Here is a 14,609-nt window from a genome sequence, read left to right on the forward strand (position 1 = left end):
ACAACTCCAGGGTTTACTGAGCTTGAAGCATCTGCACCATCAGGTTTAAGAGCTGCTGATGGACCCATCCTTCAGGAATTAACTTAAGCACTTTTTAAAGCCATTTGCATCTCAGCCAAATCCTCTGAAATCTCTGGGCAGTTGGCTTCATCATTTATCTATTTGTTAAAAAAGGAAACAAAACTGCAAATCCTTCTTCATCCTCATGTTCTATATTTGCTTCCTGATTTGAGTAAGGACTCATCCTGCTGTTCCCTGTTCTGCAGCTGTGTTTTGGCACATTCTAAATTACAACAATCCTATCAAAGAGGGTTAAAAACACAGAAACAATTTGTAACTTTATTTTACAAGTGAAGTTCTCCTTGTATTTGCCTGTGAAAAGTGACAGGAGCACCTAAATACATTCCACCTTTTGCACCTACTTTATATTGCAGGAAAAAGCAAAACCTGTGACTGAAAAGTGACCTTGTGAAAGTTTTCATGCACATTAAAATGAAAATGTGCACAGTCTGCCAACTGGGCCATGGTGCAAGCTAACAAAAGGTTTCATGCAGATAAACTTTGCTCAGTTATGTATCATCCTCCCAGGCCATCATCTTTTACTGTTACCTTGGAGTTTTAATTTTTTTTTTAAACTCGTGTTGGCTTGGTTTGAATTAGATTGCATTTATCTTCAAGATTAATTCAGCTTCAGAATAATTATTTTATTTCCAAGCTTTAGAACAGAAGCTGTTCTCAGCACTTCATCACAACTATCTGTGATTCCTGGAGCCTTGGATCAGTGCTAAGACAAAGCAGGCTAAAAATTCCACTCTGCAGGCTAAAACCAACCCAAATACAAATGAAAGTTCCACCAAAGTCTTTTATTGTAGCCCTTACACGGCTGAGCTGCCCTCCAGAGGTGGAGATGGAGAGAATCCTGAGCTCTGGAGAACGTGTTCATTTCATGAGATCCTTCACATATTTCCAGCCTTCCACTGTGTACTCACAGGCCCTGCTGGGAGCTGCAGACAAGGCACCCATGACTGTGTGCACCCCTGCAAGCAAAGCAGAGAAAAACTACCCCAAAATCATCATCCAAGCCAAATTTCCCAATTTCAAACAGATCTCTTTAAGCCCTGAGCATTTGTGACACAGAAATTGCAACCTCAGCGTCTGTCATGAGCTAAGACAATTACAGCTCAGCTCTTTGTTTAATTCCTGTTTTATTTCTGGCCTTGCTACAGACTCCATGGGTGATGCTGGACATGTCACAGTTATTTGTGGATTGTGTTTCCCCACAATTACATGAAGATTCTTTCCTGCACCATAAAACCTATATATTGCTAGGTATTTATAACCTAGTATAGGTATTAATTACTTGGTATTTATAGGTTTGCCCTTCAAACAAAAATGTCTAAAATTCTAATAACAATGGGAATGCTCATCCCTTCTGAAAAACTGAGCCCAGACTCAGTTACTGAGTAGTTATTTTACCTTTATTCCAGGAAGCAGAGAGGGAAAAGTCAATTTTTGGAGTGGCTGGGAGCTAGAAAGAAAGAGAGAGAACAAAATATCAGCACTTGAGTGGTTTCACTGGGAATTCACATCACCTTGGCAAAGCCTCTTGACCTCAGGTCTCAAAAATACTTAGGTGCCATAAGCCTCAAAAGGGACCAGACATGATGTTTAAAGTCTGGGTTTTGCTTTTTCCTGCAATATAAAGTAGGTGCAAAAAGTAAAACATATTATTTAGGTGCTCCTGAAAAAGCATCTCAATGGCTGTCTCTGTTAGTTTGTAATATGAAAAATTTTCTCAAACTTTAAGCAAAGGTTTCTTATTTTCTGAGGATTTTTAAAACTAAGAACCACTCACAGAGGAGGGGCCTCTTCAAGCAATTTAAATTCAACTTGAACTGTTAGCAGTGTGAAAAATTGGGAGGATAATATTTTCATTGTTTTTCTTAAAAACAAGTAGGATCCTTCAGAAGAAAAACTACACAGTGAATTATCTCCCAGAGCATGTTTGCAGTCCCCCCCTTGACCCTCTGCTTACCCCTTTCCTTTGAAATAACATCTGTGAGCAATATCTCTGCCCCAAATTTAGCATTTTATTCACCTTCCATTTCAATCCTCTTCAAAATATTTGCCATGTGAAACCCAGTTTTAGCAGTAAAACTCCTGCCAGCCTCACTGGAATCAAGAATATCAGCCCCATATTTTCTTCCCCCTGATCCAGAGAAGGTGTTTGTGCTGCAGGGATCACCTGAGCAGCCCTCACCTCCCAGCCCAGGTAATCTGTCCACTCTTGGATAGCTGGAGGCAGCGTTTCTTGAGCTTTTTTCAGGGCTTCAGCACCTTCTATGCCACTGCCCAGCAGCCCCTGGTCGTATGCCACGTACACAGCAGCTCCAGCCAGGCCTCCTTTGACCAGAAACCTGAAAGAATTGAAAGCACAACAGTTCAGTTCTTGTTCTGACCATCAGTGCAGCTCTCTCAGTGGTTGGGACTGCCTCATGTGTTACTGTAAGTAAAAATCAGCAGAAAAACACCTTCCTATGTTCCTTGCCTCCCCAGGACAACTATTCCCTGTCAGCCCCTTGAAACTACTTCTAATTCACATTTTTATCAGTGATGGTTTTCAATTTAAAAATGAGAAAGCGTCAAGTTCCTCAAGAGCATGTGCCACTTTTTAAAGCCTGAGAATCCCTGGCACATTCCTCTGCTAAAAGCAACTCAAGGATTCTGCAGTGAGCAAGCCATCTATGTTAATTCTTCCTGATAAATCTGATATTTATCTAATAAATCTGACAGACACCAATATCTTGTTAAGCTCATTACAGCCCAGTCAACACCTGGCCACGGCTTTTAACGTTTCCCTGCACGATGTGCAGTCACCAGTTTTACAGCTGTGATGACAACCTACAAAAGGGAAGATGGGAAGAGAATATTTGGCATTTATTGGCATTTCTATTATAAATAAGAGATGGAAGTGACTGATTTTCCCAGATTCACAGAGAGATGTTTTCCCTTTAAGAAAACAGCAAAAGCTGTACAAGGGGACAACCGAAAACTTGGCAGACAGCGGTACTGCAGTAGTAGGATGTAGGACAGATACAAGAGAGCTGAGAAGAGAGAACCAATTTTTAAAGTCGTGTATTCACATGCTCCGAGCTACTCCCGGCTTTGTTACGTGTCCGTGCCCGCAGAGAGCGGCGGGGCCCTCCCGGCCGGTGCAGACACGCTCGGGGAGCCGCGGGGGCAGGCGAGGCCAAGGGCGCGGAGCGAGGCGAGCAGAGCCGAGGGACGGGGAGGCCGCGGGCCTGGGGACGGGCCGGGGATAGCCCGGGCACTGAGCACTGAGGGGCGGGCAGGGAGTACCGGGGGTAAGCGCCGTGCGGAGGGTGCGGGAGGGCCGGGCCGGGAGGGCGGGCAGGGCCTGCGGGACTCACTTGGCAGCGGGCAGCAGCCGGGCGGCCATGGCGGCGGCGGGGCCGGAACCGTCACGTGCGCGCGAGGCCCCGCCCGCGCCGCCGGCGTGAGGGGCGTGAGGGACGGGAGGGGGCCGGGCAGGGCGTGAGGGGCTCGAGAGGGACGGGCAGGGTGGAACAGAACAGAGCAGAGCAGGGCCGGGCAGGGCGTGATGGGCGTGAGGGGGCCAGGCAGGGCTTGAAGGGGACGGCGGGGCTGAGGGCGTGAGGGGGCCGGGCCGGGCAGGGCAGGGCTGGAGGGCATGAGGGGCGTGACAAGAACGGACAGGGCTGAGGGAGTGAGGGGTATTGAGGGGGCAGGGCAGGGCTTGGCTGGGCTTGGATGGGCTTGGGGGGCGTGACAGGGACGGACAGGGCTGAAGACGTGAGGGGCGTGAGAGGGACGGGCAGGGCCGAGCCGAGCCGAGCCGAATCGAGGGTGTGAGGGGTCCGGGCAGGGTTGAAGGAGCCGGGCAGGGCTGAGGCTGTGAGGGTGCCGGGCAGGGTTGAAGGAGCCGGGCAGGGCTGAAGCTGTGAGGGTGCCGGGCAGGACTTGAGGGCATGAGGAGCGTGAGGGGCCGGGCAGGGTCGAGGATGTGAAGGGGCCAGGCTGGGCAGGGCTGAGCCGAGCCGAGCCGAGCCGAGCCGAGCTGAGTGAGGGGCCAGGCAAGGCTGAAGGGGCTGGGCAGGTCTTGAGGGGCGTCAGGGGGCCGAACGCGGCTCCTGCGCCTTTGTGGCGCTGTCCCCGCCGCTCTGTGTTTTGTCGCGCTGTGTCGCGGCGTGGTGGCGGAGCAACTCATCCCGCTGCTCTTCTCATCCGGACACGGCTCCGTCCTGTGGGCTCTGCCGCCGCCTCCCTCCCGAGATCCCGCTGCTTTGGGGTCACTGCTGCCAGCTGTCGTTAGTCTTTAATGAATTAAGAGCTCTCTAAGATTAGACACGAGGGTTTTTTTTTTTCTCCTGTAGGCTCTGAGTGCAGAGGGCTGTGGGAATTGCCAGTGAAAAATCCTTTTTATTCTTGACCAAGGTGACTGTGGCTCTCAGGGGAAAGACCCTTCAGGTGGGTTTTCGGTTCTACAAAAGCCTCTCCCAGGCTGGCTCCAGGCATCAGAGGAAGGAGAACACGGTGTTATTTTGGTTGAAGTGCTCAGCTTCAAGACTTCACTTAGTTCCTCACAGCTTGGAGGGGTATGAAGGCAATTGGAAAAGTGCTTTGTGCTACAGGAGTTGTAGCTGGGCTCATAGCTTTCTTCTGGAAAGACGACTTTAACCCAGGTAGGCTCGCCAGGGGGATGATTTCAAGCTGAAATGTAAGTCACACAAGGGAAGAGGTTGAGTTTCCAAATTTGGACTGATGGTCTCATTCCTGCCCATAGTCTTACTAGAGGTGGTGGCCCCAAAGCAATGTTTCATTCCCAGAAACAAAGAGAAACTTGAAACAAAGGGAAAGATGAAATTATCTAAGAGCAGCGATCCTGCTGTCTCTGTGGGAGAAAAAATGGCACTTTGTTACTGCCTTGCTCTTTTTATGTTTTGGTTGTAAATTCCTTGGTTCAAATTCAAGAACCATCTCTAGAGGTGTGCAGTGCCTGGCACAAGGGGGCTGATGTGCCTCCAGACTGATGGCAAAAAAATGATTTGCAGAAGGCACATAGCCTGGTTCTGGTTTCTGTATAGCTTCTCAGAAGGTGAAAAACAACTTCAGGAACTTGGCTCTTGAAAGATTTTGGTCTAGCAACCAAAATCTAGACCCTGTGACACAGCTAGCTGGCATTCATCGTGTCGTTGCATCACCAGTCCTGCCTCTTCTAGTTCTGGAGAAGCACCAAGAATTTTGAGCACTCAGGTGCATCTTTCTTCTTTAAAGCTCTGCCAGTATTTAAGGGCAGCTCCTCTGCTGCTTTCTTCACTTATTTCTGTATCTTTTCTTCTCTTTCCCATAAAAAGAGAGCCTGTCTGGTGCCCGTGTTCTCGTGACTGGAGCCAGTGCTGGGATTGGAGAGCAGATAGCATATCACTATGCCAGATTTGGTGCTGAGATTGTGTTGACTGCCAGGAGGGAAGCTGTGCTGCAGAAGGTAAGAACCTCATCCTTGTAAGGGGGAACACATGAGAGATTCAGGCTTTTACCAAACCAACAAAAAAAATGAGTTGTCAGCATGATAGATTTTCCTTCAGAACTGTCAAGCATGGACCCAGAAGAGAAGAAGATGCAAAAACAGTGCCTGAGCTTTAACTGCTTGAATATTTATTTATATGAGGGGATGCTGTGAAGCTGCATCGGGGAAAGTTCAGGCTGGACATTAGGAAAATGTCCAAAAAATATTGTGCAACTTTTCAGAGTCCAAATTGTTCTATTTGTAGCTGTTTTGTTAAAAACTCAAGACTTTTTGTAGGTTGAATGCTTTTTGACCAAGTCCAACAGATGAGACTTCTTCATCTTTATGAAATGGGGCAATATTTAGAAAGGGGAACTCTTTAATTGTGGGGATTTGTGACTTCCAAGGAAAGTTCTTCACTGTGAAATGGTGCCAAAGGTGAGCTGGGGACAGTGAGCATAATAATAGTTCCTAATGACTGGAAGGCATTATTTCAAAACTGCATATCACTGTCAGGCACATTCACACACTCAACATAGCAAAGGAACTATGAAAGATGAATTCTTTTTCAGTTATTCTGGAAAAAAGAGAAGAATTTAATGTAAATCCTTGTTCCAGAAGATTTCTCCTGAAGAAGATTGTGGTTTTTTCCAGTGAATCTTGATCCTGTCCCAGGTAGATTGTTTAAGCAGACAGTAAAATAGAGGTGTCTCTTTGCAGGATGCAGATTCAAAGTCTGGATGCAGAATGAGCTCTCCTTGGCCCAAACAACAATAAACTTTAAAATAAAGTGTGTCTCTGTCCAGAACTGACTCTCACTGACGGTAGTTTGTGCTTTAAGATGCCCTTTCCCCCAATCTTTTTTCACATATTAATCTTTGGGGTGTGTTCTTTTTCAAGGTGATGGAGAAATGCCTGACACTCGGAGCAAAGAAAACATTTTACATCCCTGCAGATATGTCTTCCCCTTCAGAGCCTGAAAGGGTGGTGCAGTTTGCTGTCCAAAAGCTGGGTAAGCATCCTGAGCATCTCTGGCTTTCAGGGGTGTGCACAGTTCTCATTCTGGTAGGAGCTTCCTTCTTCAGTTCCCTGAACTGAGAGAGGTGTTTCGGACATAGATGTACCACCAGAGCTGAGTTCTGCACCTGCATCATGCTGAAACATCATTTCAGGGAGTTACTGTCAAAGTCAAACAGTTTTCCTTTCAGTTCTACCCCTGAGGAGCAGCCAAAGCTGCTCCCAGATGAGCATATTTAACCTGCCTTCATGGTAAAGCACTTCCATCCTTCTGAGGGAGTGTTGGAGCCCTCCTGGCACTGATGCTCAGGGATGGAAGAGCTCCTTGTGTCACTGCTCTTTCTGCTCTCCAAGGGGGCCTGGATTACCTGGTGCTGAACCACATCGGCACCAACCGCTTCCAGGAGTGGGCTGGGGATGTGGAGTACACGCGCTGGCTGCTGCAGGTGAGGCTCCCTGGGTCCCCTGAGCTCCTGGGTCCCCTCAACTTCCTGGGTCCCCTCAACTTCCTGGGTCCCCTGAGCTCCCTGGGTCCCCTGAGCTCCTGGGTCCCCTGAGCTTCCTGGGTCCCCTGAGCTTCCTGGGTCCCCTCAACTTCCTGGGTCCCCTGAGCTCCCTGGGTCCCCTGAGCTCCCTGGGTCCCCTGAGCTTCCTGGGTCCCCTCAACTTCCTGGGTCCCCTGCAACTTCCCAGCTCCCCTCCACTTCCCAGCTCCCCAGCTCCGCTGAACTTCCTGGGTCCCCTGAGCTTCCCAGCTCCCCAGCTTCCCTGAGTTTTCCAGCTCCCCTGAGTTTCCCAGCTCCCCTCAACTTCCCAGCTCCCCTATAACTCCCCTGGCTTCTCCTGAGATTTTGGGACTTGTGCTGGTCAGAGTGACCCCAAGATGCATTAGAAAGTCTCTTTTCCCAGCCTGGCAGTCAAAGAAGGAGTCAGAACTCTTCTGGTTTTGTTCTCAAAGTTGTTTATTGATTCTTATCTATAAAATTCTTTCTCTGACCCACCGAGGTCTGTGTGGCAGGTCAGGTTGAGGAGAGTGAGAACTCAGGAACATAGGGAAGACATTAATATAATTTAAGAGAGCAGTCAAGCTCTGAAGAGATGCTGAATTTTGTGCCTCATAGTCTGAGCTCAGTGAAGAGAAACTTAGAAGGGGACCAAACTGAGACTGGTGTCTTTGACAGGGATTGCAGAGTAAAGAAAAGCATAAAGAAAAAGCAGGGACAGCCAGTTGTATCTTGTTAGGAAATCTGTATGTTAAAGCCCAGGAGAAACCTTTGCTCTGGATCTTCTTCACTGCTTTTTCTGGAATCTGAAAGACTCATGGGTGCAATGTTTGCCTCCATCCTTAGAGATGATTTCTCTCACTTGATGTTTGAAAAGGCAATTCCAAACCACGCTCCTTTCCATTTCTGACCACTCTATTGACTTTCTTGGCTCATGCTTCCAAACCCTCTTGCTTTTTCCATGTCTACATTTATCATTCCAGGTGAATTTTTTGAGTTATGTGGCTCTTGCAACAGCAGCTCTTCCCACCCTGGAGAAGAACAGAGGTGCTCTGGTGGTTGTTTCATCCCTCACAGGTTGGTGACTTTACCTGGAGTTAAGTGCTGGCCTTGTGGAAACAATGATTCCCAATACTGTTCATATTTCTCTGTTGTTCTACTCCTAAACATTTTCAAACTGTGCTTTTTATAGCATATAATAATATTATAATAAATAGATAATATATATTATTACTATAGTAGTATATATTTTACTATATATATTACTATATTATATATATTATGTATATTATATATATATTATATATGTATATGTATGTGTATATATACATATGTATATGTATGTGTATATGTACATATATATACATATGTATATGTATACATATACTATATTATATATATTACTATATTATATATATTATAATATATTACTATATTATTAAATATATAAAAATATATATTTAATAATATAGTAATATATATTACTATAGTCATATGTATTTTACTATATATATAATATATATTACTATATTATATATAATATATATTGTTATATATGTATGTATATATATGTAGATGTGTATATGTACACATAATATATATAATATATATATTACTATATTATATATTACTATATATAATATAATATATAATATATAATATATAATATATAATATATAATATATAATATATAATATAATATAATATATATTACTATATTATTATATATAATACATATATATTTAATAATATAGTAATATATATGACTATAGTAATATGTATTTTAATATACTTACAGAAAGGGAGACTCACCTGAACAGGAGTTGAGATACAGTATGACAAAGCCTCCATCTTTTCCCAGATTCCTTCTCCATGGATCCTCCTTACACCCACTATCCTGGGGTTTTCCATTCTCCCTTTTCCCTTTCCAGGGAAAATGCCCACTCCCTTCACCACTTCTTACTCTGCCACCAAGTTTGCCCTGGATGGATTCTTCAGCTCGCTGCGCCACGAGCTCATCATGCAGAGCAGAGATGTGTCAGTCACCCTGTGCATCCTGGGCCTGATTGACACCGAGTCAGCACTGGAGTACACCAGGTGTGTGTTTGTCTGCAGGAACTCATCTCTTCTTGAAAACGTGCAAAAAAATGCACAGCAGCTCTGTCTGAGGGGGTGTGGGGAGAGTGCACCTTCCTGGGCACGCACAGGGGGTGTTCACTGTGGAACAGGAGCTGTGGGGTCAGGTGTGTGACCCTGTGCCCGTTTTGCAGGGGCAAAGTGCTGCTCAGCGCCTCCCCCGCTCCCGAGGCCGCGCTCGCCATCGTCCGGGGCGGAGCCGCTCGGGCACCCGAGATTTTCTACCCGCGGTGGCTGCGGCCGCTCTGCTGCCTCTGGGCTCTGTTCCCCAGCAGCGGGAACCAGGTGCTGCGGACTTTCTATAACTACAGCAGCCCCTGAGGGGTGCCCAGTCTCGTCCTACAGCCCTGTAATCCCATTCCTGCCATCCCACTAAGCACTGCTGTCAATCAGGAGCAGGGCAGCAGCGCTGGCAAAATCCCATTTTCCTAACGTGACTCGTGGTCTCTCATCCTGCTTCAACCATGGCTCTGCTGCTGCTACCCATCAGTCAGAGATCTCTCCCACTCTGCCTCAGCCTTCCTCCCATCTCCCTCCTCCTTCAGCCTCACCTGTGTGCTCTGACTGCATCCAGCCCCAGTTTAACCCCTGTGTGTCTGCACAGGATGTCCTGGAATGGCTGCACCTCCTCCTCCACCTCATTTTGGATACCATGGACCCTCTTGCTTCCTATAAGTAGAATTTTTATCTCTATTTTAATTAAACAAGTTTTTAATGTCTTGGTGTTATGTGTTGATACTTCCTCTGTGATGAAATATTCTGTGGGCCAAGGGCTGTTTGCTGAGCCCATGTGAACTGTTCAATTAGCCCAGGGGTCTGGCAATGTCTTTAAGTGTAAGCACTACTAAAAGCAGGTACAACTAACAACATGAAGTAGAGCCCCAGTTACTTAGCAAGTAAAACTTTTATTAAATAAACTTAGGATTTTTTTTGACCAGAGTGAGGAATTTGACATTGACAAAGCTTGTATCGCACCTGTAACATTGTACAGTCACATCAGTAACTGTGATGGAAGAAACTGTAAATGCTTGTTTTAAACCAGCTTGACCTAGGATTCCCAAAGTCCTTTTTTTTTCCCCCATTTTGCATTTGTTCATATTTTTTCTTTTTTTTTTTTTTTTTGTTTTGTTCAAAATTAGACTAAGTTTAAACTTCATGAAATTACTTGTAGCAGAAATAAAGTACATTATACAAATCACATACATAATAGATGTTAAGTATAAAAATGGTATTTACAATAAGTAAACATGGACTATAGAAACACACAGACTCTCACAGCTTCATTCACCTCTCATAAACTCTCAGCATCAGACACAGAAGGGTGGTTGAGGAGATCTGAAGGTACTTAAAGGACTGTGCCACAAACACCTGAACAAAGGGCAAACTGGAGGAGAATGAGAGTTGGCTGAGATTCTCCAAAATCCCCATAGCTCACTTCAGTATCAATTGCACCAACTTTGCCCCACCAACTCTCTTGTCCCTATTTCAATGTGCTCACACACCCTCACACACACACAATGCTTGTGGTACCTTATCAAACTCTGACTATTGAAATCGTTCATTCCTTATCACTCTGGGGTTTGTTGGTCTGTTCTGCCTTGCTTTCCTTTCCTTCCTTTTGTAGAAACTTGAAGAGACTGTTCCAAACTGTTCAAGGGCTGTGCCTTGGCAGGATGACACGCTCCCCACTCCCAGGGGATCTTTTTAAAATCCAGTTCTGAACTACATTCTGTGCTTTAGAGTTTGTGTATATAGCATATAGAGCTGTCCCTACATATATATATATGTGTATATATATATGTATATGCTGCATAATGTAAAATCTGTCTCTTGGAGGGGGTGCTGGGGGGGAAATCCCACAATGGAACTCTCTTTCATCCTGTTTTCCTTGCATCTGCTGGGGAAAGCTGCTGAATTCAGAGGGAGAAAACGTCCTGTGTCACCTGGAATGAGACCTGCCCACTGCCCGGTGCTGGTATCGACACAGGGAGGCAGTGTGCAGCCCTGGGAGCCTCCTCTGCATCTGCTCACTCTCTCATCTCCTCCTGCCTTCACCAGGAAAATGCAGTTGCCATGGAGAGCTGTGCACCACGATCTGTGCCATGTGTGGGGAGGCAGTGCAGCTCCTCTCTGTTAGGGACTGGTTTGCTGTGCTTTCAGCCTGATCACAGCGTGCTCAGGGCAGGGGCTGGCACCACATCCCAGGAGCTTGGTCTGCAGGAGCCCTTGGAAAGGTAGGACAGAGCTCTCCAGATCCTGAACCAGGCTGGTGCTAAGGTGGATGAGTGACTCAAGCTAAGCAGCTCACTGCCCTAATCCTGCAGGAATGTATTTCTCCTTATTCTTGCTCGCGAGATGTGCTCTCCCTCTCCCTCTCTCTCTCCCTCTCTCTCTCTCTCTCTCTTTTTCTCTCCCCAACCCACCCCCAGCTCCCTCTCTCCAAAATGTTCAGGCCTATCTGCAGTGCATGCTGAGAAGACACTGTTGCAAAGGCAAACCCCTCAATTTCCAACACCTCTTGCAAGCAGTCACTCTCTGAATGGAAAAGTTTGGTCCTGTGAGCTAGTTTAAAAAAAAAATAGAGACTGTATATATTTATAGTTATCTATGAAAGGGCCAGAAACAGAGCAGGAGGGAGGGAGGGAGGGAAATAAATTTCCACACATCACTGCAGTAACCTAGAGACACACCACGGGTTTGCTTGGTCCATGTTCTCCAGCCACACCCCAAGGAAGAGCTGCGTGTCCCAGGGGCTGCTGGTTTGCTGGTCCCTTTGCTTTGCACCACGTTAGCAGCAAATATGCGAGTCCAGGCGTGGCAAGAATCTTCCTCCTGGGCAGATATTGAGCCTTCTCTTTAATTGCATGTCTTGGAGAGGAGGGGAGGAGGAAGATGGGGTGGGAAAGGTGGGAAGCCGAGGAAGGAAAGGGGTGGTGTCAAAAGAGTCGATAAATTTACTGGCCTCTCTGAAAATCAACCTGAAGCAGAAATTCTTCCTCTGGACTTTCCCTTCACCTGAACAGAAATGGAGGAGGGAGGGAATTGGGAGATTAGGAGAGCATCTGTGCAAACCTCACGCTCTGAGCTGCTGCTTAAACATGGAGGACTCTGACTCAGATCAGATCAGCCCTCCCCTGCTCCCCATCTGTAGGCTGGCAGGAGTTGGCTCTTGGACAGCAGCCCTTCAAGGGTCTCACCTTCTCTCTGCTTTTCTGTGATCCCTGTGAAGCATGGGATTGTCTCTTCTCACCCCAGAAAGCACAGTTTGCAGACTAACTACTGGGGTTTAATACCTTTTTAGGCAGTCAAAAGCTTTTTGGGGGCAGTTGGACAGCACAGAAAAACCTTGCTTAGAGCACAAACAGGGCAATGGAACCATCTGCCTGTCAGGGCACTCACAGGCCTTGATGAACTTGACCAGCCCCACCAGTGTCTGTCCACAGTGCCCACAGCTCCAGGAGTCTCCTCAGAGCCCTGTGCCATCACCCTCTGTCTGACACAGTGTGGAAGTGCCAGTCCCACCTGCCCAAGGACCTGTGCTGTCCATGGATCTCATCACCTGGGCTCCAACCCCTGCACTGGCTTCCCACCTCCATGTTTATTATGATAATTACAGACCTGCCTGGCAATCACTGAACTCTGACCCTCCTCACCTTCCTCAGACCTGACCCTGATCTTCCTGGCTTGGCTTTGGGCTTGCCCCACAGCCACAGATTTCCCTGATTGATTGATTGTTTTGATGATTGCTGAACCTGGCCATCATCACCCTGTGCCCCACCAGCTGTCACTGCCTCCACTCCTGGGCTCCCACCCTGCAGGGAGCAGCTGGAGCCTGGCAGAGCTGTGCCCTGCTGGGGACACTGTACCTGTGCTGCAGAAGTGACTCCTGCTGGCTCCCTGCTGTCAGTAGGGGTGGTTGGCATCCTTGGGCCGTTTTAGCTGCACCTTCAAGCGCTTCATGCCAATCTGGAAGCCATTCATGGCCTGGATTGCAGTCTGTGCACTGGATGGGTTGTCAAAGCTCACAAAACCTGAAGGAAGGACACAGGATGGGTGACAGTGGCACTGTTGGTGCCATGCCCAGTGTGTCACTGTCACTGATCATGCTTTCCCTGCCTGCACTTACCAAAACACTTGCTCTGGTTGGTGGCACGGTCCATGAACACTTTTGAGGAGATGATATTGCCAAAGGGCAGGAACATCTGCATCAGCTCGTTGTCTCCAAACTCCTGGGGGAGATGGTAGATGAAGAGATTGCAGCCTTCAGGACCTGCAGGTATGGGGGTGATGGAGGAGGACAAAACAGAAAGCCCCCAAAGGGCAGGGGAAGAGAAATGGGCTCAACTCACAGCTCAGCACTGGAGGAGAGCCCAAGCACTGCCTCCCTCTGCTCTGACCTCCCCTTGCTTGTCCCTGCCACTGGTCCATCAAGGGATCTGAGGGCTCTCAAAGAGAGACTGGGAGACTCTATACAAAATTAGAGTTTCTGGAGAGCAGATTCTCTTTCAAAGCTTGCCCAGCTCCTACACAGGGTGTAGGAACTCTGTGAGTGTCTGGGTGCTGTTTTGCTGGAAGGAAATCAGCTGAGGTGAGAGCTCAGAGCTGTCCCAGTCCTTGGAGAGTGGCAGACACTGCTGTGTGACAGCTGCTGCTGCAGCACTGCCTTCAGCCCAGAGGCCACAGCCTTAACTGGAAACCTCCTGGATTGCCACACTCCCAGTTTATGGACCTGGTGCTGTCCACTCCTTCACTTGCTGCTCCCTTGCTGGCACGTGCTCTACCAACCAGGTGCAGAGAGACAATGCCTTTGCCTCTAAATTCTATTCAAGCCAGTTTTGAAGTTGAAAATAAATTCAGTAGGCTATGAAGGCTGAAAAGAGAGGAGAGCACCCTGCAGAGGCTGAAAAGAGAGGAGAGCACCCTGCAGAGGCTGGTTTGACTGGCTGCACTGTGGTTCTGGCACCAGCAAAGAGGGGATGAGTGCTCTGCACAGGGAAGGTTCTCTTTGAGCCTGTCCCTGCTCTTTGCACAGGGAAGGTGCTGATTCCCATCCCCTTTGGCATGGAAGGTGTTCCAGGGCCTCCTGCCCCTCTGCACCTGGCCAGATGTGAGGTCAGGAAACACCCTGTGATCCTTCCCACTCACTGCAGACACGTTGTTGTTTCCATACCCCAGCTCCAGCATTAAATATCAGTGGACAAAAACCAGTGCTGTCTCCTCTCCATTGGCTCTGTTGTGCAGCAGATGAGCTCCACAAATCCCACCCACACCTCTGGCCACCCCATTATTCCCAGGGTGATCCTCACCTTCTCTCTGCTGCTGCTGCAGGATGGGAGGCTGCTGGGGGATGCTCTGTGCAATGGGGGTGATGGTGGTGGTTGGATACACAGCTGTAGCCCAAGGAG

General features: G+C 47.5%; 3 protein-coding genes across 7 annotated transcripts in view; 1 reads left to right on the top strand and 2 right to left on the bottom strand.

Moving 5' to 3' along the window:
• Window positions 1-842: 842 nt before the first annotated feature.
• MICOS13 (mitochondrial contact site and cristae organizing system subunit 13) lies at window positions 843-3,497 on the bottom strand. Its single transcript, XM_063160954.1, has 4 exons — window positions 3,432-3,497; window positions 2,261-2,417; window positions 1,477-1,528; window positions 843-1,037 (listed from the first exon to the last, which is right to left on the bottom strand). Exons 1-4 carry the CDS (start codon window positions 3,458-3,460, stop codon window positions 940-942), a joined length of 336 nt encoding a protein of 111 aa, XP_063017024.1. The 5' UTR covers window positions 3,461-3,497; the 3' UTR covers window positions 843-939.
• On the top strand, window positions 3,351-9,923 carry HSD11B1L (hydroxysteroid 11-beta dehydrogenase 1 like). 2 transcript variants are annotated; one of them, XM_063160952.1, is made up of 8 exons: window positions 3,351-3,365; window positions 4,416-4,724; window positions 5,397-5,527; window positions 6,449-6,560; window positions 6,920-7,011; window positions 8,052-8,145; window positions 9,000-9,165; window positions 9,339-9,923. In XM_063160952.1, the coding sequence occupies exons 2-8, from the start codon at window positions 4,640-4,642 to the stop codon at window positions 9,523-9,525; spliced, it is 867 nt and encodes a 288-aa protein (XP_063017022.1). In that variant the 5' UTR covers window positions 3,351-3,365; window positions 4,416-4,639; the 3' UTR covers window positions 9,526-9,923. The 2 variants fall into 2 exon arrangements, with proteins under 2 accessions (XP_063017022.1, XP_063017023.1); XM_063160953.1 differs by lacking the exon at window positions 3,351-3,365 and adding an exon at window positions 3,729-3,755 and having other exon boundaries at window positions 4,477-4,724.
• Window positions 9,924-10,089: 166 nt separating this feature from the next.
• CELF5 (CUGBP Elav-like family member 5) overlaps window positions 10,090-14,609 on the bottom strand; it is a 42,356-nt gene continuing 37,836 nt past the window's right edge. For 3 of the 4 annotated variants that reach the window (XM_063160949.1, XM_063160948.1, XM_063160950.1), the window contains 4 exons: window positions 14,511-14,594; window positions 13,331-13,474; window positions 13,071-13,235; window positions 10,090-12,219 (listed from right to left, as the gene is read on the bottom strand). In XM_063160949.1, coding sequence (XP_063017019.1) covers window positions 13,108-13,235; window positions 13,331-13,474; window positions 14,511-14,594 — 356 coding nt within the window. In that variant the 3' untranslated portion in view covers window positions 10,090-12,219; window positions 13,071-13,107. Of the gene's footprint in view, window positions 12,220-13,070; window positions 13,236-13,330; window positions 13,475-14,510; window positions 14,595-14,609 lie in introns of those variants that run through there. The other variant, XM_063160951.1, reaches the window with a different exon arrangement.

This window comes from Melospiza melodia, chromosome 7, assembly GCF_035770615.1.
Source record: "Melospiza melodia melodia isolate bMelMel2 chromosome 7, bMelMel2.pri, whole genome shotgun sequence".
NCBI classification, from domain to species: domain Eukaryota; kingdom Metazoa; phylum Chordata; class Aves; order Passeriformes; family Passerellidae; genus Melospiza; species Melospiza melodia.

What these genes read in the sequence shown, in the direction of transcription:
- MICOS13 (XM_063160954.1), bottom strand. Translation starts at nt 3,460, where the DNA reads ATGGCCGCCCGGCTGCTGCCCGCTGCCAA. An exon ending in CGGCTGCTGCCCGCTGCCAA is followed by an intron (nt 2,418 to 3,431) that starts GTGAGTCCCGCA and finishes CAATTCTTTCAG; the next exon opens with GTTTCTGGTCAAAGGAGGCC. An exon ending in CAGATTACCTGGGCTGGGAG is followed by an intron (nt 1,529 to 2,260) that starts GTGAGGGCTGCT and finishes CTTTCTTTCTAG; the next exon opens with CTCCCAGCCACTCCAAAAAT.
- HSD11B1L (XM_063160952.1), top strand. Translation starts at nt 4,640, where the DNA reads ATGAAGGCAATTGGAAAAGTGCTTTGTGCTACAGGAGTTGTAGCTGGG. An exon ending in GAAAGACGACTTTAACCCAG is followed by an intron (nt 4,725 to 5,396) that starts GTAGGCTCGCCA and finishes TCCCATAAAAAG; the next exon opens with AGAGCCTGTCTGGTGCCCGT. An exon ending in GGGAAGCTGTGCTGCAGAAG is followed by an intron (nt 5,528 to 6,448) that starts GTAAGAACCTCA and finishes TTCTTTTTCAAG; the next exon opens with GTGATGGAGAAATGCCTGAC.